The 24,395-nt window shown below is 39.8% G+C and overlaps 1 protein-coding gene across 1 annotated transcript in view; it reads right to left on the bottom strand.

Annotated features, from left to right (window-relative positions):
* Window positions 1-2,640: 2,640 nt before the first annotated feature.
* LOC135204991 (mutS protein homolog 4-like) overlaps window positions 2,641-24,395 on the bottom strand; it is a 23,982-nt gene continuing 2,227 nt past the window's right edge. Inside the window, 22 exon segments of the mRNA XM_064235219.1 lie at window positions 2,641-3,755; window positions 4,314-4,491; window positions 5,208-5,416; window positions 5,571-5,684; window positions 5,845-5,946; window positions 6,676-6,898; window positions 7,292-7,395; window positions 8,186-8,219; window positions 8,221-8,317; window positions 9,855-9,993; window positions 9,996-10,043; window positions 17,410-17,538; window positions 17,745-17,810; window positions 18,110-18,196; window positions 18,416-18,546; window positions 18,899-19,020; window positions 19,140-19,345; window positions 19,762-19,910; window positions 20,077-20,080; window positions 20,202-20,409; window positions 20,785-21,009; window positions 23,532-23,595. Coding sequence (XP_064091289.1) covers window positions 3,426-3,755; window positions 4,314-4,491; window positions 5,208-5,416; window positions 5,571-5,684; window positions 5,845-5,946; window positions 6,676-6,898; window positions 7,292-7,395; window positions 8,186-8,219; window positions 8,221-8,317; window positions 9,855-9,993; window positions 9,996-10,043; window positions 17,410-17,538; window positions 17,745-17,810; window positions 18,110-18,196; window positions 18,416-18,546; window positions 18,899-19,020; window positions 19,140-19,345; window positions 19,762-19,910; window positions 20,077-20,080; window positions 20,202-20,409; window positions 20,785-21,009; window positions 23,532-23,595 — 2,969 coding nt within the window. The 3' untranslated portion in view covers window positions 2,641-3,425.

The following is a 24,395-nucleotide window of genomic DNA, read 5'->3' on the forward strand; positions in this document are numbered from 1 at the left end:
ACTATCTCCACATTTTTTGTCTTTGTACTTTCTACCTAGTACAATTCTTCGGCTAAATTTTTTCCTGTGATTATCCATATCACTTCACAGGTTTTTGTCTTGCTACTTCCATAATGTTATTTTTAAGCCAAGCTGTTATCTTCAGTTTTCAAAAGCTCCATTGCTTTAGTCAACGTCAGCAGCCTACAAGTGGTTGGTTACGTGAAGTCGAACCTTGTCATCTCGACTAGAGTTTGCAAAGGCCCAGCCATGCCAAGGATATTGACAGACTGGAAGGACCAAGAGATGGTATCCTTGAATGGACTGATATCTGGAAGGCACCAATCTAGTGTTTTCAGAGCCAAACAAAACTTTGAGAGTTCATGACTGAAGCAAACTGCTCTAGATCACGGAAAATCTACCAAGTCTCAGGTCATACCAGGAAAATGTGTGAGGACCTTACAGAAAGACTATTACTGCTTTTGAGGTCAAGCCCTTGAATCCTCACTGCACATCTTGCTGAAGGGTAGTGAGCGCCTTCGCCACGGGAATGCTGTAAAACTCAAAAAACTCGTCATCCTGTCTAAGTTGTCCCTCAGGATTTGATAAGGCCTTCCAGTATTACGTAGGCTATACTTCTAATCAAGAACTAATAAGGAAGCATCTATTCAAGAGACACCATCTTTTAGAGCATAAAGACCGTCGAGTGATTTCCCTTCATAATCTTTCACCAGAAGAGCCTGCCCTGTGAAGTAACTACAAGGATGCTGTTTTTATTTTCTTCTTCTTTTGATCATGTCTTGTGATCAACTTCAGAAAAAATTATAAAAAGATGGTAGTCTCTTGCTCCCAGACTGGTAATGATTTGCCATAGGCAATGCCTGATTGAAGTACGTTTTCATATTTATGTTCTCAAGACATGTTGGATGGTCTCCTTAGGCAGTCTGCAGGTTTTCACTTCAGTCTTTACCAACAGACTAACATTATATGCTCAAGAATCGGTTCTCCTTTCATCTCTGTCTGTAGACTTCACTCTACATTTTATGGTCCATCAACCTTTGATTCGCTTGTTGACCTCCTGCAATATCTTCTGAAGGACTGGCTATGTTAACCTGTTACAATTTATGTCCAAGGTAGGGTTGCTTCGTCTTGCTACAATTGCACAGCTGTTGAAGGGAAGAACTCTGCCAGTTTGCTTCTTTCCTGCCAGTTTGCTTAATTCCGACGTGAAATGAGTTCTAAGCAGCTGTAGACCTTGTTCCAATTGTAACCCAAGCAGATTTGATCCTTCAACCTTAAGAGACAATTCTGAAGATTAGTTGACCTGCAGCTCGCTTGTCCAAGAGTTGAGAGCCATTAACCAGCTACTCTCACTCTTTAATTCTGTCCATGACCTTGTAGCCCAATAGCACCCTATTTCCCCACTAATTTCTTTTGCCAAAGGAATTCTCTCCTCCTGCTTGTCAGCTTGCTCACTGGCTGTCCAAGAGTGGGGTTGCAGCAGCTTGTAAAATATGATCTTCATTTAGTCATTTCCTCCTGAAAGTAGATATATTAATAATCATGAAGAGAAGAACTTGATGGAAATCAATTCAGGATATGCCTAAAAATATGGTAAAGGAAAATTGCACATAATGCAACTTAGAAAAGGCTGGACATGAGCAGCTTTATTGGTTTTCAATATTAAGCTGTAGTGACAGTGGTAACACTAATCATGCAAAATAAAGTATGCATTCCAAAACTTCCAAATAATTTTCTTCCAATGAATGAGTCATGTAGCCAACTAAACTGCCTAACAGTAGCATAAAATAGTTGTATAGCCAACTACAACTAAACTGCCTAACAGTAGCATAAAATAGTTGTTTAGTCAACTAAACTGTCTAGCAATAGCATGAAATAGTTGTAAAGCTAAGTGTTGAATATAAAAAATGGTCAATGCTTTTCTTTTTCACAAGAAAATTACTCATTACAGAAAATAGAAATTATGTTAATGTGCCTCTTTACCCTGTAGATTGTCATATCCTGTGCTTGGGCCTTCCTAAACTTTCTGTTCTTTTAAAGATGACTAGAGCATAGTACATATATTTCTCTTGACAATATATTGCAAAACAATGGTTTTTAAGGACCTCTGAAAACCTATTTTATTGTGATCTTTTAATGCTGTTTTGTCAAATGTATTATTAATGTAATGTTTCTTCATAGCCTATATAATATTTATTAAAACATGTCTGTTATATATCTGGTTTTTGTTTAACCTGAGCACAACTTTAATAGGCAAATTTGAAGATTGGTTTCTATTATAATCCTATAAAACTACATAATTTATATACTTTGATTAAACTACCTATAATCCTAAAGAGCACATATAGCTGGTTACACAAGGATTTGGCAGATTTAACTTCTTTAAACTTATTATAGCATATCATAACGCTAATCAACATTTAATTAAAACTTCACAGCTATGTTTACACTTTTCCTAAAAACAAGAGCAGAAGTCACAAAAAACTTACAATATAGTGTAACATCTCCTTGGCACTGGCAATAAAGAACTGGGATGCTGTTGTATATATCTTGCTATCTGAATCAGTTCTACCTTGAAAGTATTGATAAGCAATGCTATATAATACCATAAACTCATCTGTACGAAAATAAAATATAAAATAGTAGCCAGTCAAAAAATAAATACAAAATTCCTGACCATTAACCCTGTTTACTGATTAGAATAAGTTAGTGTTCCTCACATCAAACTTAACTCATTGCTAATTCTTGTCAAATTAGGAAATTACCAGTTCCTGCATATAACAGATAACTACTGGCAACAGCAGGAGACAGCTTGAAGCAAGCACAACTAAAACTATGGAGTAAAGTCCAAAGTGATGAATGTCTGCAGGACTTTAATCAAATTACGTACCTATTAAAAGACTTATCATAATTGGGTTAACACTTTTATAACTTTTAAAAATAAAAGTACCATATACATTTTCTCAAAATAATAATGCATTCTTGCACTAAACGCAAGTAAACTATGCAACTGTGGAAGAATTGTTTAGAAATCAATACCATCTACAGTAAGTTCAGACATATATATATATATATATATATTGTATATATATTACAAAAACCACATAACAGAGTTCCTTTTGTATACTTTCAGATCCTTGTTGATCTTGCAGCTCTCTTAGCTGCTCATTCAATACAAAACAATACAGAATTTTTTGCACTTTATTGCAAGAAGAATTTCGTGCACGTAGTACCAGGAAGAATTTTGTGAACTTAGTACAATGAAGAATTTTGTGCACCTAGTAGTACCAAGAATAATTTGATTAGTACCGTACCAAGAGGAATTAATCTGCACCTAGTACCAATAATTTCGTGTACTTATTACCAAGAAGAATTCTGTGCACCTAATACCAAGCACCTAAGCTGCATACATTCATCAAAAGAAACTACTCTTTCAGATGAACCTGTTCCATAAATTGTTGGAGAAGGAACTGCAACTTTGACTTAACCTCAACTGCGCTGCCTTCAACCAGACCAGACCTCAAGGATTCACCCCCACTGTCATCTTTAGCATGATTAGTGATGCTAGAGTGGTTAACGCTGGCAGAATGGAGCAAAGCATCACTCGGAGCACGAGAAGAGCCGCTTTCCTCTTCTTTAGAGCCATGCAAAGGCGAAGGAGAGATGGATGTTGTGGCTTCCGAGAGCTTCAAAAGCTGGTGTGCCAGGTGGTATACTGCTCGATACCTTGAGGTTCGGTTGTCCGATTCACTTATCTGAAATAAATGTTCAGAATGAATTAAATTGTTTTAGGTGTGGTGTGGCGTGATGTGGTTAGCAGTCTAACCATAAACAATAGGTCTAACGATGGCAGCTAAATATTCTTTTAAAAGTATTACTAATAATCCCTAATAATAATCTCCTTGTCAACGAACTTTTGGGATAAAGAAACTACTGAATCATAGTAGAATACTTATAGGAAGTATATGGACCAAATATAAACAAAGTGAGGCTTTCATCTTTGGACAAATTATGCTTTCTTTATGCTGGTGTATATTATAAAGGCCTTGCACAGCAAACTGAGTAACCAGTAAAATGTAATCTAAATCTTAAAAACGGTACACAGAAAAAATAATTACACTGCCATCATTCTATAAGAAGTGGAAAAGAGCACACAAGACTGAAAACTTCAGGAAAATTAATAAAATAATATCTTTTTGGCAATAACATTCATAAAGATATGTATAGTGATCATGATGAATGACAAACGTTCATAAAGATATGTGTAGTGATCATGATGAATAACAGATAAATAACATAAGTCAACATCAAACCTGAGAGGCTGGTTCCATAGTCATGGCAAGTTCCTCTGCCCTGCTCACGATGTTTCGAGGAATTGCCGTGACTTTTGCCAGAGCAATGCCATAATGAGTTGCTTGTGTTACACCAGGACGCACAACATGAGTGAGCTTCAAGCGTCCGTCAGTGGCTTCTTCGTGCTCCAAGTGATAGCTGGCGGAAATAATGGAGCTTTTGTTGGTACAGTTAATCAAATTCATAACTGCAGAATTGATGGTTTCTTTGGTACACTTAATAAAATTAATAATGGGAGGGAATAATGAAGCTTTTGCTGGTACAGTTGATCCAAATCAAAACTAAGAAATAAATCTCCTTTCACTGTTACACTTAATCAAATCATCTCTCAAGAGCTTCTTGAAAACTTCTCGGCAGAGTAGTAAAGAAAACTTGAGCTACTGTTATAGTAACTAATTAACGAATGAAAGAAGCATGTAACTAAACCCTTTTCAGTTGACCTCTGCCTATTAGCAGTTCTAGATTCAAAGATTTTCTGTGTGTATTTTTATTTTTGTGACAAAATACATTTTTCATGACAAAACTATTAATATATACAGCTGTATTTGTTGTCTGAACTATCAAAATAGACAGTTATAAGCATTTTTGGAGGGGTGACAATTACCTGCGGACTTTAGCTATTCACTGGAGGTTGTGGTCTTTATCCCCCGCAAATCCCAGAGGTCGACTCTAGTGTCATAACTGTCTAAAGATATATGCTACTTGGTGAAGCTTGGATACGAATCGGCAAGCTTCATTTTAGCAGCAAAATAAAACTTGAGATATTGCCATAAAAATGCATTCATGAATAAAGTAAGCATGCAAACAGGGACTCCCTTTAGTGTCAAAACTGTCTATCTGAGACATATGCTTACTTAGTGACGCTTGGATACAAATCTGCAAGCTTTGTCAGGAAGAGTGTGTGCGTTGCCAACACCGTCGGTACTTTCGCCACTATGAGCATCTCCATCACAGCCCAGGCTAGACTTCCACCCTCCTCTATGGATGTCCCGGACCCTAGTTCATCCAGCAGGACTAAGGAGTCGTTATTTGCCCCACCAAGAATGTAGGCAACATCGCTCATCTAGAAAACCTTTGAGTTCTTAAAAATAATCATCATAATAACTTATAATGTGGCTATAAAAGTTTGCTTATGAAGACTTTCTTGAAATGCTACATATAACAATACTTATCAATGTTCTTAAGACTTTCTTTATAAACTGATTAGCCTTTCTTACCTGAACTTGGAAAGTAGAAGCATTATTTTCCAGAGAATCTTCAGACCCCAAGTGCGTGAAAAGTTGGCGAATGAGCTTGAGTGAAGCAAAGTCTGCTGGTACAAAACTTCCGAGCTTCAAAATAAAACAGAACAATTACAATTAAACTTCTTGAATTACACAGCTTCAAAATAAATCTCAAAATAAACTTCACAGAACATGAAACCTAAATGTTCATGATTATATAACCAAGACATACATATCTTGAAACTACTACAAATTTTTAAATACAGACCTGAGCCAGGATCTGAATTAAAGCAATCTGTCGCAAGTATGTGCTCTTTCCACTCATGTTGGGTCCAGTGAGTACCATGACACAACTTTCAGAGCTCAGATACTGAAAAAATTAAAACATTGCATAAATACATAATTAATAAAAACTATATATATATATATATAATATATTATATATAATAAGTTATATTATATATCTCTATATTATATTCTATATATATAAATATTATATATATTATAATATATATTATATATACGTTAGTAATAATTATACTTCAAGTTTCTAGAAACACCTTTAGAAATGTTAGAGAGAAATTTGCCTAAATAGACAACCCTCCAGTTACAAAGCTTCATAAAAGATAAATCTTTCATAAAATATATGAACTTATATGTTATAAAACTAAATCTCCACCAACTATCTTGTTATCCTGTACTGGTCCTGAGGATATTTTCTGACTGGAATGAAATTGAAATAAACAACAGCAGCTCAAGAGAAACAAGGGGAATCGGCATAAATTAAAAAGACAAAGCTCTTGTGTGCTTTGAAAGTACTGAAAGAACTTTATTATGACCTGTGGTATGACAAGGTACAAGGTGGGAGGTGTCCCCACACAAATTACATCAATACCAAATCACTTACAATGCATGAGCCCTTAAAGAGACGATAACGGCGACTAAAATTACTATAAGTGATCTATGCTAATTTAGAATACCTAGTACAATACAGAGTATATTGAGCTACACAAATACAAAAATCCTTAACTAAATATATAGGGGACCTGAACCTTAAATTCCCCAATATGTCAACAAGAAAACATTACAACAACTCAACAAGTCATTTATTTGCCACAGGCTCAACAGAAGTAAGAACATCCAGAATTGGATGTCGACCTCCCTGTATGGCCAGTGTTGGCGAAAACTCTGGCCGCACCCACGAGCCTACAGATGCAGCATGCGAGAGTGCAACCACAAGATCCAGAGTCGATACTGCTTCTCCTAGGGCGTGGAGTGCCCCAATTCTTCCGCGAGCTTCTACCAGCATTTCTACAACAATCCTGTGAGATATCGTGTTAAAATGCTTATCATTCTTCTAATTACAATTATGAAGCTTTTAACTACCTATAACTAAAATTCCTAGACTCACACACACACACATACCAGATCTTGTTCTTACATGAGGAGTGAAAGTTTAAGAACCTGATGGCTTTCATGAATGAGGAGAATTTTAACAGATTTAAAGGAGCCACACCAGAATGTTGGAACTTACCAAAGCATAAAAGATTTATATAATTTTTTATTTCATAACTTCGTTCTTACTTAACTTTGCAACCTTTACTCTCTGCACTAGAACTTTCAACTTTCAGCCTACTTAAAAATTAGCTCTCTATCGGTACTTTACTTTCCCAGCAAGAGAACTGATCTGACTTGCACTTAAAAAATGAACTCACACATTACTCATGACGAGGATCTCTCTCAATGTGTCCCTTGAACGCTGATCTAACTGGTAGAGCTGTTCAGTAGTGCAAGTGATGCAGCCTTTTCCACGCTGAACCTGAGAAGATTTTATGCAGAGATGTTAAAATAGAAAAAAGCTTATGGGGATAACTACAACACAGAATAGTTATTCACCGGTTGTTGCACTACGAATCAACTGTTAGGAGGGGGTGGAAAGTAAGATGGAGGAAAGAGAATATGAAAGGAGGTAAAGCAAAAGGAATGAGAGGAGTTGCTGAAGGGAAGCCGCAGAGATCCTCAAGTAATACCTAAAAATGCATCGCACGAGGTTCACTGATGGCACTAACCCCCCGAAGGATTACTACTGTACTATATAAAACGTATCCTAAAACTAAATGTAGGTTAATATACAGCCATCATGATCAGGAAATTAAACTATTACCAAACCAATGAAAACAAATGGTATATTTTATACGCATTAACAATGAATTATAGTTACAAACAACTAAAGCTCCTGTACTTTAGCCATAATTTTTGCATAATTACCACAAACCTGAGTACTAAACTGAAATTCATTGCTTTAGAAAATAAATTAAGAAACAACAACTGTACAATACTCTGGAAGAAGTTCAAATACATGAACTAATGAACAATGTCATAAGAATTATGCAAAGCAATATCTGTCCTTTGTGTGAAAACTAAAGTAATGGATTATATGAAAAAAAAATCTTAAAACAATAAAGTTTCATAACCACAAAACATGGCCAGCAAGAATATAGCAGAGTTCACATGGTACCAGTACTAATATCCAAGAACAATATTGATAAGAAAAATAAACGTCTTTCATTCAGATACAGAATTCTCAATCAACACAAAAAACTACAAACCTGAATCAAAACATGAGGGAGATTAAGAGCACTGTTTCTTTTTGTGGGAAATAGATATATGGAATCCTCTGGCTGCATTGTGACCCACCCTGAGCATCATCTTCAGTTCTTTTCCAAGTTCTTCCACATAAGCTGAAATAATCATACAATTAATAATTTGCTAAATTACACTCTTATTGCAAAAACACATTCAATATACCATCATTTTTTAACATCTATGAAGATGTTGTAACAGGATTTACAAAATGTCTGCAGTTTTCAAGAGGTACTCACATGGATGCCAAGAATATATTAGAAAATGACTGAATGCGCGAGAATTCACATAATGTTCTTGGTACTGTAGCCAACCAGTCATAATGATTCAATTATACAGAAGTGAATATGAAAATCAAAAGTCAATGTTAATATAGGATTCGATATACAAAATATTAAACTATACAACAACTATAACAATTGCTTAGCAACGAGATAACCAACCAAATTAAATTAAAACTTTTCCACTACAACACAGATTTGAATGTAAATCTTGAACTTGAGCTAGTGGCAAACAGATGGAACAACAAACAGAAGTGGTTACTTTAAGAACATTAAAATTAATTTTAGTGTATTAAGATCCCCATCTGTAACAAAATACAGCGGTACCTCGACATACGAAAGGCTCAACTTACGAAAAACTCGAGATACGAAAGCAAATACGAAAACTTTTACTGCTCTACATACGAAAATTGCTCAAGTTACGAAAGGTTGTTACTGTAAAGTCCCGAGATTCGCCCGGACCACCAAGAAAAATGTTAAAACTCCTGCGCCGCCAACTGAGTAAACTCGCCACCATCCTCCCGCTCTCCCATTGGTCCTGATGCTAGTCACCCCATAAGATCCTGCTCTCCTATTGGTCAGCATACTACCCTTGTGCTTTAAGTATTCTATTGGTAAAAGGATGCTGTAAATTGAAAAACTTATTCATGCAATACATTTAATAAAAAAAACATTAGGTAAAGATAGAATAAAGAATAGAAATGAATGGTTATTATACTGTTTGGTAGTTTCAGTAGTTGAAGAGAGATAATGAAAATTTATGGCTTACTGTGTACTAGGAAAAGTGATTGCTTGGCGATCGTTCGATACTCGTAAGTGCTGGATGTAAACAGAAGTTTGGAAGCTTTTTTTTTTTTTTTTTTTTTTTATTATAGTTAATGATTAATTAATAATTATTTGAAATGAGTACATACTGATTATTTATATATTTTATTGGCATATTCTAAGCTTTTAGCTTCTTAGGTTTAGATGTCAAAATCATAGACTAGTAGGCTACAGTAGCAACCGCTAACATAGGCTAGGCTTATTGCTAAGGGACATATGCTAAAGTCCCAATATATGCAGTAAAAATGGGGTTGAACATTACATGCAGTTGAATATTACTCAAGTATGTGACTATTTTTGCCTTTTTGGAGGTCATATTTCTTCCGTCGGATTGGTGTCGTAACCCTAGAACATGTGTTGTAGGCCTGGAAATATAATTTACTGGGGTGTTTTTGTAGGGCTTGGAATGGATTAGGCATTTTACATGTAAAATGCGGTTCAAGATACGAAAAACTCATGATACGAAGGCCGCCTCGGAACGGATTAATTTCGTATCTCGAGGTACCACTGTACCTTAAACACTCCTTACTAGTGATATCATCAATGATTTCCGAGTAGATCTTCCGTGCCACATCCAAAAGTCCGTTGACATGACTCTTTATAGCATAACATCGCTGGGTCCTCATGGCTGCTGTACATTTCACAAGACGAGCGTCTTCATGCAAAACCCTCCCGCAAACAGGTCAAGAAGTTCCCTTAGGGCTTGGCTGTTCACTGCCTAGGAAATAAAAGTGCATAAGACACAAGGAGGTATGGTAAAACTTAATTTTGCTTGTAAAAAACATAACCAAAATTTGTAAACTAAATTTGTATTTTTCAATAACTAACCAAAACCATGAGGTCCTTAACATTAGGATTTACTAGCGCCAAGCTGGAAACCGGTAGAATTAAAAATTACACTTGTGAGATCCAGGGACTAATGGCATCTATACCAGGTCACGGGGCGGGCATGTATACCCAGAATGCCCACGGCTACCTGTGACCCATCAGTTATATTTCTAACCCAGTTTAGACTGCTAGAGGGGTGGTTCGAGGTGGGCCTTTAACTGTTAAGACCTCAGGTTTGTTAGTTATGAAAAATACAAATTAGTTACAAATTTGGTATTTGTTCATACACGAAACAAACCTTCGGTCTTAACATTAGGATAGACTTATGGAGGGAGGTAAGTCTCTACAACTGACTGGGAGTTTGCCACCTTATCCATTTCCGAATATATAGGGAAATTCTAAGAGAATGGACAATGAACCTATGGACCAAAGATATAAGCGGATCTATTGGTTTCCTCCCACTGGTGTAGATACCATTACTGTTTACTCTTGTCCCTTGCGATGGATCCACCTTCACCCCTCTTTTCCTTATTATCCAGAGGGGTGTGTTGCTACTGAAAAGTATATCATCAGCTAGATAGCTTCACAGTATGGCTGACCATCTCACCTGCATCTAGTCCGTTCCAGCACATGACGGTACTCTCCTTCATATTGCCCGTAGTTAAAGGAGTAGGAAGAAAGTAGTAAAGAAAAAAAAAAGACCAGTCATCCCATTCATTCTACTTTCATACCTTCATCTTAGACTAGACGCAAAACTGACCCGCCAGGGGCACTGGATGAACTATATCACTTGTTGGGCCGCCACCACTGGACCCAAGGAAAAGGTGTCCAAGGATCTATGGGCACATCTTTCAAATAAAATGAGGTGAAAGTTGTTTGGCGCTTCCACACGCCAGCTTTCAGAATTTTATCCACAGACATGTTCTTCTTAAATGCCAGGGAAGCACTCACACCCCTGATGTCATGAGCTCTAGCTCCCACCTGGCTATCTGACCCTCTGTCTTCTGCAGTTATAAGCATCTCTGATCGTCTCCCTTAGCCAAAATGATATTGTATTCTTGGACACTTCCTTCTTGTTCCGTCCTGTACTTACGAACAACCTCTGGCACCCCGGCATGAGGTGCCTTGTTCTCTTTAAGTACTCCCTTAGTGCCCTGACGGGGCACAGGAGCATTTCAGCTTTGTCGTTGTCTACAAAGTCTGCCAAGGAAGGTATGGTAAAGGAGTCGAATCTGCCGTCTACTATTGTTGGATTTTGGGTCTTTGCCACGAATTCTGGGACAAACTCACACACCATTGATCTCCAAACCTCTCGAGTGCTTTATGAGATATGAGAGGCCATGTAGCTCCCCCACCCTTTTGGTTGAAGCCAGGGCCAATAAGAAGACTGTCTTCAGGGTCAGGCTCCTATCCGTGGACTGCCTTAGTGGTTCGTGGGGGGTTTGTTTTTGGGGTTTTGTCAGACTACTCAGTACCTTGGTCAGATCCCAATCTGGGGCTTTTAGCTCCTTTGGGGGTGGGCATGACTGTTTCAAAGCTCCTCATCAGCATGGCCAACTCCCATGAAGACGATATGTCCACTCCTTTCATTCGTAAGACTGAGGCTAGAGCAGCCCTGTACCCCTTCACTGCAGATACAGAAACCTATGTTTTTCTGTTCTGAGATATATCAGAAAGTCTGCTAACTGCTGAATAGTGGTACCGAGTGGAGACACGTTCCCTCTACGACACCAATCACAGTATGCTGACCACATTCCCTTGGTATACTGTCGCAGATGATTTTCTGATATTACCTGCCATCTGAGTTGCTGCTTTCTGCGAAAACCTCGCTCTCGAGGAGGAGATACTTGACAGTCTCCACCCGTGAAGCGATAGGGACTTCACCGACTGGTGGTACCTCTCCACGTGAGGCTACACAGAAGGTTGCTCCATGGAGGTAACTCTCTTGGGCACACTACTATGGAGTTCCAGTAGGTCTGGAAACCACTCTGCTTTCGGCCATAACGGGGCTACCAGGTCATCTTGAGGTTCTGAGACCGCATTACCCTGTTCAGAACCTGACGGATTAGACAAAATGGAGGAAATGCGTACACGTCCAGATTGTCCCAGGGGTGTTGTAGCGCATCTTCTGCTACTGCCTCTGCTTGCGTCCGGGACTACTGAACAATACACTTCCAACTTTTTGTTGTACCTGGTTGCGAATAGGTCTATGATCGTCCTTCCACAACATGAGCATCCTGTCCACTACCTGTTGGTGTAGGGACCACTCCGTTCCCAGATCTGATCCCTGCGGCTCAACTTGTCGGCCACTATGTTTCTTTTTTTTTCCCGGAATATACCTGCCTTGATGTCTACCAGGTTCTCTATAGCCCACTGGTGAAGTTGAACTGTCATCACATGTAACTGCCAAGAAACTAGGACTCCTTGCTTGTTTATATAAGCTACTACTGTGGTGTTGTTCTGACATCAATACCACTGAGTGTCCCTTTACTCTCTCCCGAATTCTTGTAGAGCCAGGAAAGTGCTTTCAACTCCAGCACGTTTATATGGAGTTCTCTGTCCTTGCAACTCCATTTTGCTGACACCATCAACTCCTCCATATGGGCTCCCCAGCCTTCTAGTGACGCATCCGAGAACAGCAAGAGGTCTGGGGAGGATTGTTGAAGGGGGACACCCACTGTCAGATTGTCGTCGTCCACCCACCACAGCAAGTCTTTCCTCACTTCTGCCGACAAGGGAATTTGTCGTACGGGTGATCTACTGTTGGTGACCAAAACTCCTTCATCCTCCATTGTAGGGACCGAAGGTGTAGCCTTCCTTGTGGTACTAGCTTCTCCAGGGAGGTTAGGATTCCCAGCACCACCTGCCACTGTCTTGCTGGCTGTGTCTGCTTTCCCAGAAAGGCATTCACACTTGTTTGCATTTCTCTACTCTTTGGTCTGTCGGGAATACTTTGGCTTGTGTTTGTGTCTTATCACCATTCCCATATATTCCAAACGTTGACTTGGATCCACTGCGACTTCTGCTGATTCACCACAATACCTAGGCTGTGACAAAGCTGCAGGAGGCCGCCCTGTCCCGAGTAATTTCTCCCTGGACTTTGCTATCACAGCCAATCGTCCCAGATATCTTATTAGCCTGTATCCCTGAGCATGCGCCCACCCCGCCCACACGAGGGTTGTGAAACCATCTTGTAAAAACTTGAGGAGACGTTGTCAATCCGAAGCACAGGACCTTGAACTCGAAAGCTTTCCCTGCAAGACTGAAGCGGAGAAATTTCCTTGAAGATGATGGACTGGTATCTGAAAGTATGCGTCCTGTAGATCGACTGTCAGCATAAAGTCTCCGATTCTGACTGCTTGTAGAACCATTTTTCGGAGTTTCCATCTTGAAACTGGTTTTCCTTATAAACAGATTCAAGCGTTGACAGGTCTATTACTGTCCTCCACTCACCCCGTTGGCTTTGGGTACCAGGAAAATCCTGCTGTAGAAGCCTTTTGTCGGACTGCATACTTGTGCACAGCTCCTTTTTCCATCATCTTCTTCACTTCGTCCTGCAGAATAGTGGCCTTCTGAGATTTGTGGGCATAAGTGACGTGGGGTAATGGTTGATCTGTCAGGGGCGGGGTTACCTCAAACGGAATCAAATACCCGATCCTGAGAACATCCACCACCCACTGCTCTGCCCCTAGTTCCTGCCACACCTTCCAGTGATTTGCCAGGCAACCCCCCACTGGTGTGGCCGATTTGTGAATGGAGGCGCCCATCCTATCTTCTTGAGCCTCTCCCTCTTCCCCTATTGCCCCTTCCTCTGTTGTTTCTATGTGAAAGGGCCGATGAGTTATCCTCTTTGGGGAAGAGGGTCTTGTGACTCTATTAGGGATGCTATGTCTCACTGTCTTCTTTCTTTCGAGACATCTGCTGTTGTCTTCCCTCCAAAGGAGTAGTTTGACTGTTAGAGGTTTTCCTAACTGCCTGTTGCACCAACCTATCGTTAGTGTCCATCCTTCTTCTATCTATCGCCTCTTCCAGTATGATCTCTGGCAACAGTAGTTGCGATTCCAAGATATCCCATTCCTCATTGCTAACAGGGATTCCAAATCCACATTGCGGCTTAGTCTAGCAATGCTGCATCTCTCCTCATTAGCAGGATATTTGCCCAAACATTGGCACTTACGTTTGTCAGGCCAACGCAATCGCCCTTGGACCCTGACTGTAGTAATCTAATGAACAATGGTTCATCCACTACTTTCCTTGTTGCTTCCGAGGATGCAATTTTTCGCCGCCACTGCTGTTGACCAAAGGTCTAACCAGGACGCAGCCTGAAAGACAGAAGAAGCTGTTGCTTCTAACGTAGCAGCCTCTTGGTACGTCATCGAAGGGCACTCCATTTTAACCTGATCCAAGCTTAATCCAGGCCTTAACCTTACAACATTAGGGTTCATTTGTCTAGACAGCAAAGGGACCTTCGGTGTCGTATAATATTTCCTTTGCTTTATCATTGGAGGGGAATAAATTTAAATGATCTATTAGATCTTAAGGAATTATCCCTCCCTGCAATCTTTGCGTTTACGTGTTGCAAGACCGATTCCGCCTGACTCGAACAAGGCAATTCATACGACACCTTGGTATCCCTCTTTAGTCCAAACGCCATGTCAATTCCAGGAGGAAGCATACTGGCCGGTGTTTCTGTCTTCTCCGAAAGGCTATTGAATTGACGAATCAAATCAATAAGGCCAGAAACTCTTGGTTTTCTCCTTCCTCCGGCTCTAGTGTACCACTCTCCGCACGAGAGATGTTGTCTCGCCTCTATCTTCTGACGACGGCCCGGAATTCCACGGCCGCCTGCCCCTACGGCCACGGTCTCTTTGATCTTTACTGGCCGCTGTTGGCTCGATCCCGGATAGTCAGCAGGGGAACGAGAACGCCCCACTCTTTCTCTGCTCACGGATCTAGAGCGAGAATCTCGTCTAGATCTCCAAGATGAAGGCTCCCTTTAAGACAGAGGTAGTTCATCTCTATTAGCATTGGCATCGTTTTCGAGCGTCGGCGAGCCCGCCTCGCCTTCTATCCAGACGGACACTGCCTTCCACGAACGTATCCGCCGAGGTTGCCAACTCTCTATTTTTCGTACTTTTAATAGGAGCCTTATCGTCCTTCGTACGTATTTTGAACGGCCTTAACGGGCAAAACTGGGACCTGCATTCCATCCTCTGCTGCACCTTTCGCCGCCAACGTCAATTTTACCAGAGGTATCGCAGTTTTTGCGATCCGAACTGGCAACTCCGCCTCGGCCGCTAGCTCGCCGGCCGTCACCTCTCTCGCTTGTTCGGACTCTTGCGAACGGCTTCGTCTGCCAACCTTGTGCTTAATAGCCACTGATTTTCCGACCTTCTTGCTAACTTGGAAATGACAGTCTTGGTCCGAAGAAGAGGAAGAATTGATTCTTCTCCTCTTGGCCCGAGGATCCGCTAGGAACTCACGAATCCTCCTCCAACGCTTGACTGGCGCTCGCCGTGACGTTATCGGACTTAGCGATGACGCCGAACTAGAGGAAGAAGACGAAGAAGTCGAATCACACTTTTTCTTTTTGTCTCTCTTATTCATTCTCTCCTCTATATCCTGTAATTTCTGCATTACAGTTTGCATTGACGGGTCAGAAGGCGTATTAGCGGTCTGGGTGCAGCGCAAAAAGGCCGAGATCGGTCTGTGACGTCATCACGCCTGCCATCTCAGAGTGTGACGTATGTTTGTGACGTCATCCCTCTCGTAGGGAGAGACTGAGAGGTTTCTGCTGGCAACCGCACGTTTGCTGCCAAAACTACCTCCCACGTTCTGCATCGCTGTAAATACTGAGTGGGATGGTGAAGCAGCGGCATTAATTCCCATAAATTGCAAGCCCGGGGGTGATGAGGAACATTCAGCGCTGCCGGACCCTGCTGGAACCGTGACGTCATATAATGCGCAAGCAGACCATCCAAGGTTGGTACGCCTGGTAGGCCTAGCGCTGACCACGTACCATCTAACCTATGCGCTTGAGTAGCAGGAGCCTGGAACAAAGATGGCGGATCTCCCCCTCTACTTGCTGGGAACAAAGGAGAGTGCAAATTATTCATAAAATTACCCAAGGCCCCTCCTGATGTTTCCGATACAGAACCGCTAGGAGAAACCGAAGGGGTATGAGACAATTCAAAAGCAGGTGGAGAAACATATGGAGCAGCCTGGTTTATTACCGATACAAAAGAAGCCGGTAAGGTTTGGTCATCCAAAGATGGCGTCACCCCTTTCTTTTGTATTGGCTTTTCCCATAGACTTCTTCCACTGTTCCACCGACCAACCGCGACAAACAGAACACGGATTAGTAACCGGTACATACGTTTTTCCCTGCACCTGCTACACGTTGGATGAGGATCCGTCGACACCGAAGTTAGGAACCTAGAACAAGGGAAGCCACTGACTCCTGGGCATTTCCTTTGTCTCCTCTTCGAAGCGGTAGTACGATCCCGATGTTGAGGCAAAATTCTCCATCATACCACGTACACTCTTACCACACATGATCACACTTGGAGAAGAAAAGGAATGAAAAATAACAAATGAAATATGGATAAAGAACGGGCAAACTGAAAAACCGGCTTTAAATGAGATAGACAGTAACCACGTCTTATCTTAAAGGCGGTAGGAAAAATAACTGATGGGTCACAGGTAGCAGTGGGCATTCTGGGTATACATGCCCCGCTGACCTGGTATAGATGCCATTAGTCCTGGATCTCACAAGTGTAATTTTAATTCTACCGGTTTCCAGCTTGGCGCTAGTAAATCCATAATGTTAAGACCGAAGGTTGTTTCGTGTATGAACACATACATACATACATACATACATACATACATACATACATACATACATACATACATACATACATACATACATACATAACATACATACATACATACTACATACATATACTTACATACATACATACATACATACATACTACATATATATATATATATATATATATATATATATATATATATATAATATATATATATATATATATATATATGACAACTGCACCTCAGCAGATCAGTATTATTTTGCAATAACTTGGAACAATTACACATTGGAATCCTTTCCTAGAGGAATGGATCTACCACACCTATTTCTATTATAAAGTCACTGAAGTTTTGCTTTAAGTAATCATATAATCTAAACATTCAAGATTTCAAACACCATATACGTACCACCATATACGTACCTCCTTCACAGATGACAAAAGAGGGTCAGAAACGTCCTCTAAAGCCATCCTCAATGGGTCAAGCAACTCCAAAGTGTTCTTCAGGGCGATGACATAATTCAACCTAAGCTCACATCGTTGTTCTGTGTCCTTCAAAAATAGTGACAAGTTTAAAATGTCCATCAATTAGCAAAAGTTTGTTGCATATTCTATGCGTTCTCTGTATTTACATTCTTGTTGGCAATATGAACGGATTCTGAAACTAATTTGTAACATCAGCAATGCTGTGCCAAATGTAAGTTATATAATCATAACCTTGATGAAAATAAAACTGACTGCCCACAATTTTTACAAACCTCCTTTGGGAGCTGAACACACATTGAAAGCAGCCAGTCTATGTCAGGAAATCGACCCAAAATGCTCTGAAATTCAAAAACACAAATAAAGAGGTTTCATAATCACACATGCATGTAACCTAGTCAAAATATTAGCATCATATACATTTAGTCTTCAACTTTGCCCCTTTTTCCAGAACACTTTTGTCATTCTACTTTCATACCTACTACTTCTTCTACCAACCTCTCTCCCTTTTTCACCATCAAACAAGTTAAGCTCAAGCTATCTTCCAGCTTCTGGAAAAATATACCACTAAAAAATGGAATATATATAAACGTATTAGTATATAGGATCAGACAAATACTGAAAACACTCAAGACACAACCTGAAGAGTAGAGAAGAGCTCCAGATTCTCAACTAAATACTGCAAGGCATTGTGTCGCAAGATTATCGTAGCGGAATCTGCATGGGGCTGCGGAAAAGAACCATTATTTTAACTTTCACACTTTATTCACCTTTATCACTACTCACCAAATGGACATACAATCACAGAACAAGCCAAACAGGTCAATAACATAAGCAAGCTTCCAATTGACAAATATCTTCACAAAAGAATTTATAAACTATTAACAATGACTACAGTATATGTCCTTTACACATCACACACTCCATTTAGACCCTACACAATCACCTGCAAGAGGGATGCCCGTAAAAGTCTCGTTCCGCCAGGAGTGCGAGTGTGCCGCAAGGCTCCAAAAAGAGAGTTCTCCCAACCTCCCCGCAAACCTCGAACTAGCTCCAGCTTGCGGCAAGACGAGTAATCTGTTTGGGAATGCACAAGAAATCCAGGCTAGCTTAAGCTAAATCTGTCCTTACTAATGTTTCAATTCAGTTTTATATTAGTTCAAAGTATTAACTCACAAAAAGTACTTTAAACAACACTGTGTCAAGAACAAGTACAAGAACAAATCTGTAAAACTCTATGTTAGCAAACTTAACCATTAAATAAAATAATGCAAGACAATACTGCAATAATGCACTATATAATACAGTATACAAAGGCTAACTTTTCAATTACTGTAGGACTAAATCTGCTTGTATCTCTAGAGCAAATTCTGTAATTTTAACATTAAATAAATCTCACAGTTTTTAAAGCTCGAGAGATTTTACTTACCAATGAACATTGTACTCTCAGACGATGACAGAGATACGTGCAGACTACGAGGGGCATAGGTAACATGCTGAATGTGTTCCACATATTTCATGAGTGCTGCTACAGCTGCTAGGCAATAGTACCTGAAATATTATCGCTATGGAATCTAAAATTGTCTAATAGAAAGTATAACTAGTCTCCTTTGTAGAAGTGAAGTAGTTTTCATTCCTTAAATTAACTAGATAACTTAATACTCCCTTACTTGGCTGAGATATGCCTCTCAATGTACGCACATTCAGGCGAGGCCAGATGCTTCACGATAGCCAGGCCCCTCGTGTCGCTGAAATACCGCCGATGAATGGCCGTCACACTTATCTCCGTTATGCACTCCTGGATAACCTGAACCAAACCCCTTCCCCCTAATCGACTTCTGAAGTCTGTTGGGACAGCCGTACTAGCGACGATGACCTAGAATAAAAAAGGTCAGTCAGTTGAAAGAGATCTAAAGGGTTAATCTGAGAAGTAAATTCCATAAATTACAGGCACCACCCTACTTACAAAGGAGTCCAGTTCCAGATGGCCGTTTGGGTGTTGGATTGTTTTTAAATTAGTTACTGTACTCTTTACACCTATGGAAGTACAGTAGGATATAAAACCAAAACAGTGCTGTACATTTTTTCATCCTAAAACACAATACTTCACAGTACATAGAATATGATATGTACAGAATAGGCGCACAAAATTAAATATTTTTGAACTTATGGTTGGAAAAGGGGAGCGCTCTGAACACAACTGTAATTTACGATCCTGTTTGTTACGTACATGAATGTTTGTAAGTTGAATGAACTTAAGTAGAGTAGTGTCTGCCGTAAAATGCAACGAACCTCTAGAGGATTGAAAATAGCCAACTTGGTGAGGGTTCGAGTGTAGGTGTGAGTGTCGGAAAACTGAGCCAACGACAACTGAGGGCATCGAAGGTCAATGGCAGCTATCCCCACCTCTCTTCGGGCTTGTCCACGACCTTCAACAACAGCTGGAATGATGAAAGTATTTCAAGGTCAATGCAAAAATTTCTGGTGATACAAAATTGATAAAATTCCCTTCAAAAAATGGACTTCTTGACCAACCCAAGGATTTTGTTCACTAAATTTTTTCAAATTATTCGTTGAATACTTTTCAGGTCGAATGACCGACTTCACACCTCTATAAAAATTTAAAAATATCAGCGAACCATATGTCTTTACTTATTGCAACTCATGGCACAAAAAAATTGCTGTTAATACAAGCTAAAGCAGACTTAAAAACTTTCTCCAAGAAAGCTCACCACTGATCGAAGAAGCACGCGGCTCCCCGGAGTTCTCGGGCAGCCTGAACCAGGGGTTCGAGAAGGCCCTGTACTTGGGGTTACTGTACTGCGATCAGATCCAGTCCTCGGAGTCCTCATACCAGCTCGGCTACTGCCAGTTCCTGTAGACGACCTCGTGTAATCTGAAGTTGTTGATGTGACTGAGAGCAGGCTGCTGTATGGTATCCTGAAAAGTAATAGTACATGTTTCATTATTAACTTGAAAAATCAATGATGCCTTCATAATCACCTACTAAACATCAAAGCACGGGTATATGAACGTCAATGTTTATTCTGAAAGGGGAACTCATAAGTATCAAATAAAATTTATATTCTGTGAAATTTCAATGCTAACTTCTTTGGACATTACTTTCCCAGCAGTTTGTACATATCTGGGAAAGCAATATAATAAATATTCCTCCCAAAGACACATCAATTATCCAAAGAAAATAGCAAACTGAAACTTATTTACGAAGAGTAGACAGTCTACAATACAACAAAATCACAGGTTCCCTTTGCTCGATACAAAATTCAGAATATAAACAAAATCCTATAACCAAACCTCGGCTTCTTACTGCCACCAGATCCAGACATCACATCCTTTCTCTTGGCATACAGGTTCTCCAATATGCGTGCTTCCTCCTCATGTTTTTTCCTTTCTCCACCCCTGCTCGTGTTCCTCGAGTCGTCAGACATTAAACCCGATGGGATGTGAATAAGCGGAGGGCCACCTGGATACACAGGAGTCGAATGTTTGGGTGTCTTGTCTTGCCTATGGGCTGGGGCCCTGTCAAGAAATACAGTACTGTACACAAGAACCGACTTCGTATTTTGGTTGGGAAATGACAATTCATAGTTAAATATGGATACTGCATACTGCAAAATTTACTCGTATAAAAATACTAAGGGATCGAAGGAAAATACTTTGTCACAAAAGATTTACTGGTTGTATAAGGAGCCACATGAACTGCATGATCTTGTCAAATTCAAATGACGCAGAAATAAAAGAGAAAATATACTGGAATATACTTTGAGACATAAAAAATAAAACATTAGAATCATACCGATCCTAATAGCGGCAAAGCAGCAAAATGAGTAAAATCGCCTGAATACGGTAGGTTGAGTTAAGTTGAATATAGAATTTAGGCCAAAGGCCAAGCACTGGGGCCTATGAGACCATTCAGCGCTGAAATGGAAATTGACAGTAAAAGGTTTGAAAGGTGTAACAGGAGGAAAACCTCACAGTTACACTATGAATCAAGTGTTAGGAGAGGGTGGAAAGTAAGATGAAGAAAGAGAATATGAAAGGAGGTAAAGTGAAAGGAACGAAAGTGGTGTCAGCTAGGGGACGAAAGCCCGCTGCAATGAACCTTAAGTAATGCCTACAGTCCACCGCATGAGGTCCACTGACGGCACTACTGCCCTACGGGGGAATACAGTAGGTTCTTGGTTTATGTCGTACTCTAATTACATCCTTTCACAGTTACATCTCACAATCTCCGATAAATCTATTTAAAAAATTTTGTTCTGTCATTCATACGTCATTTCAAACTTTGCAAGGCAACTAGTTTGCATGCAGAATATGGGGAAGAAGGTGCTGGTCACTCGTTTGCAATATGCGATCCTTAAACTGTTTTATTCGCTCTCTCTCATTTGTGTTGTTTTTTTATTGCATTATGGCTCCCAAGCATAAGTCAGACTCTTCTGACGGAAGTGCTACGAAAAGAAGAAAAGCCACTCCATGGAAGTGGATGTTGATATAATAAAACAACCTGAAAAGGGCGAAACACGTCTTATATCGGCTGCGCACTCAAGTTTAGCCATATGACTGTGTCGACAATCATCAAAGATAAAATGCACATACTTGAACATGTGACAGGATCTGCTCCTACGAAATCAACTGTGATTACAAAGCAGTGCTATGGTCTCATTACTGAGATGGATCAATTATTAGTGCTTTGGCTGGAAGACAAGCATCAACGGCATATCACAATTAGCCTAATGTTGATTCAGGAGAAGGCTAAAGTTTGTTTGAAAACTTAAAAAGAGAAAATGGAGAAGGATAAGACAGCACCAGGCCATAAAGTCAGCAAGGAGAGACTGACTTTGCTTCTTGGGGTTAATGCTGCTGGTGATTTCAAGCTGAAGCCTATGTTAGTGTATCTGGCAGAGAATTTATGGGCACTGAAGGACATGTGGAAGGGTCAACTACCTGTCATCTGGAAATCCAACAAGAAGGCATGGGTGACACTTCACACATTTGAGAACTGGTTCATCAACTATTTTGTGCTAGAAGTGAAGGAGTACTGTGATAAAAAGGGAGTGCCATTTAAGGTGTTGTTAGTGCTGGACCAGCATCACCCTGCCCACATGGATGACTTTCACCCTCATGTCAAGGTGTTTTCATTCCACCTAATACCCTTCCCTTTTACAGCCTATGAGCCATGGTGTCACTGCCTCTTTCAAGGCCTACTACCTCAGAAGGACAATTTCTATGGCTTTCAGGTCAACTGATAAGAAGAATGTTTTCCACACCATTCAAGAATCGTGTCACTAAGAATGTTGCTGACCTGAGCAAGCAGCTTTATTTGGAGGTGGAAGCTGATGATGTCACAGAGCTGCTGGTATCTCACGTACAAGAATTATCTGCTGAGGACCTCATTCAAAAAGCAGTTGATTGAAGAAGATGAAGAGGCAGCAACCCAAGAGCCCAAGAGATTTACAACCAAGGAGTTAACAGATGGTTCTGCCCTGATAGAGGAGGAATTGGCAAAGTTTGAGACTCGGTACCCCAACACTGCCAGGTACACTAAGGTTGCCAGAAGGGTCATGGATTTCCTGCTTAGCCTGGAACATTTTATTTTTTTTAAAGAAGGTAGAGAGGCTGCAAGAGATCCCTCTACCTCACATGCCTCTTCAGATGTAGCTGCCCCAATGTTACCTCCAGTACCTTCTGCAAGTTTGGCAGAACTAGGCTCACTTATTTTATTTTATTAGTATTTATCTTTACTGATTCACATCTTTATGCTTAAATTCCGACTAACGGACAAAATCGTGTTATGTCTTTCCCGTAAGAATGGAACTCTGAAGTAAACTGAGAACCTACTTTACTGTCAACTAAAAGAAGTGGGCATTTCCAAAAATAATGGACCATGGTACCACAATCTACTGTAGAAATACTGGACACTGAAGAGTATTATTGGATCCTGTAGCACACTTGCACAAAATGTCTAAATTATTCAAATCTTACGAAAGGAAATTGAAGTCTGGGTGAACTAATGACATGAATATTATTTGAACAAATTTTACCTCCATAGTAGTTTATCCAAAGACCCTTTATTTGAGCTCCCATGCCCGTCCGAGTTGCTGTCACCTGTAAATAAATAAAAAATATAAACTTAAATGAGTGGGTTTTCATTATAACTGTAAAGTACAGATCAGTTTACACAAAGGTGAAAACTTATCTTTGAATTACAGTCAGGCCAAGACATCAAAATTACATGAATATGAAATCAATTTAATGACAAAGGAAAACACACAACCCAAAATACCTAAAAAATAATCATGAAAGTACATTAAACCGACAATATTCATGGACTCAACTATTTGCGGATTTTTCTCTGGCCCATGTCTACCTATTATTTGCGGAAAATTAGCCTATTCATGGTGTTTTTCACTGAGGAATATTCACATATTACTGTATTTTCATGACTAAATGCACTTTTTGTAATAAAACTATTCAAATACTCAGGAATAAGTCTTTTCAGAGGATTTTTTGCGTTTTTAACTATCAAAATAGGCAATTCTAAACATTTGTAGAGGGGTTTTAAGTATTAGCGGATTTTAGCCATTCACAGGGAGTCTGTTGCCCATCACGTACAAATACTGTAATCATTAAAGCAATACAAATCAAAAGATTGGATAATTCAGGGAATCATTAAAGGTCGGACTTCCTTGGCTTGCGAGCAAATGTAGCAGATATGGAAACAGCTAAAAATATCTGGAAAAAGGAGCTTTGCAAAATGATAAATATATAAATAAAAACCAGGAAAACTTTTGACATACATGATAAATATTAAATTAAAATTCTAAAAGATTTTAACAATATTAAATTAAAAACTGGAAAAACTTTTAAAAACTTAATATAAATAAATTAAAAACCTACAAAAACAA

This window comes from Macrobrachium nipponense, chromosome 48, assembly GCF_015104395.2.
Source record: "Macrobrachium nipponense isolate FS-2020 chromosome 48, ASM1510439v2, whole genome shotgun sequence".
Taxonomy (NCBI): domain Eukaryota; kingdom Metazoa; phylum Arthropoda; class Malacostraca; order Decapoda; family Palaemonidae; genus Macrobrachium; species Macrobrachium nipponense.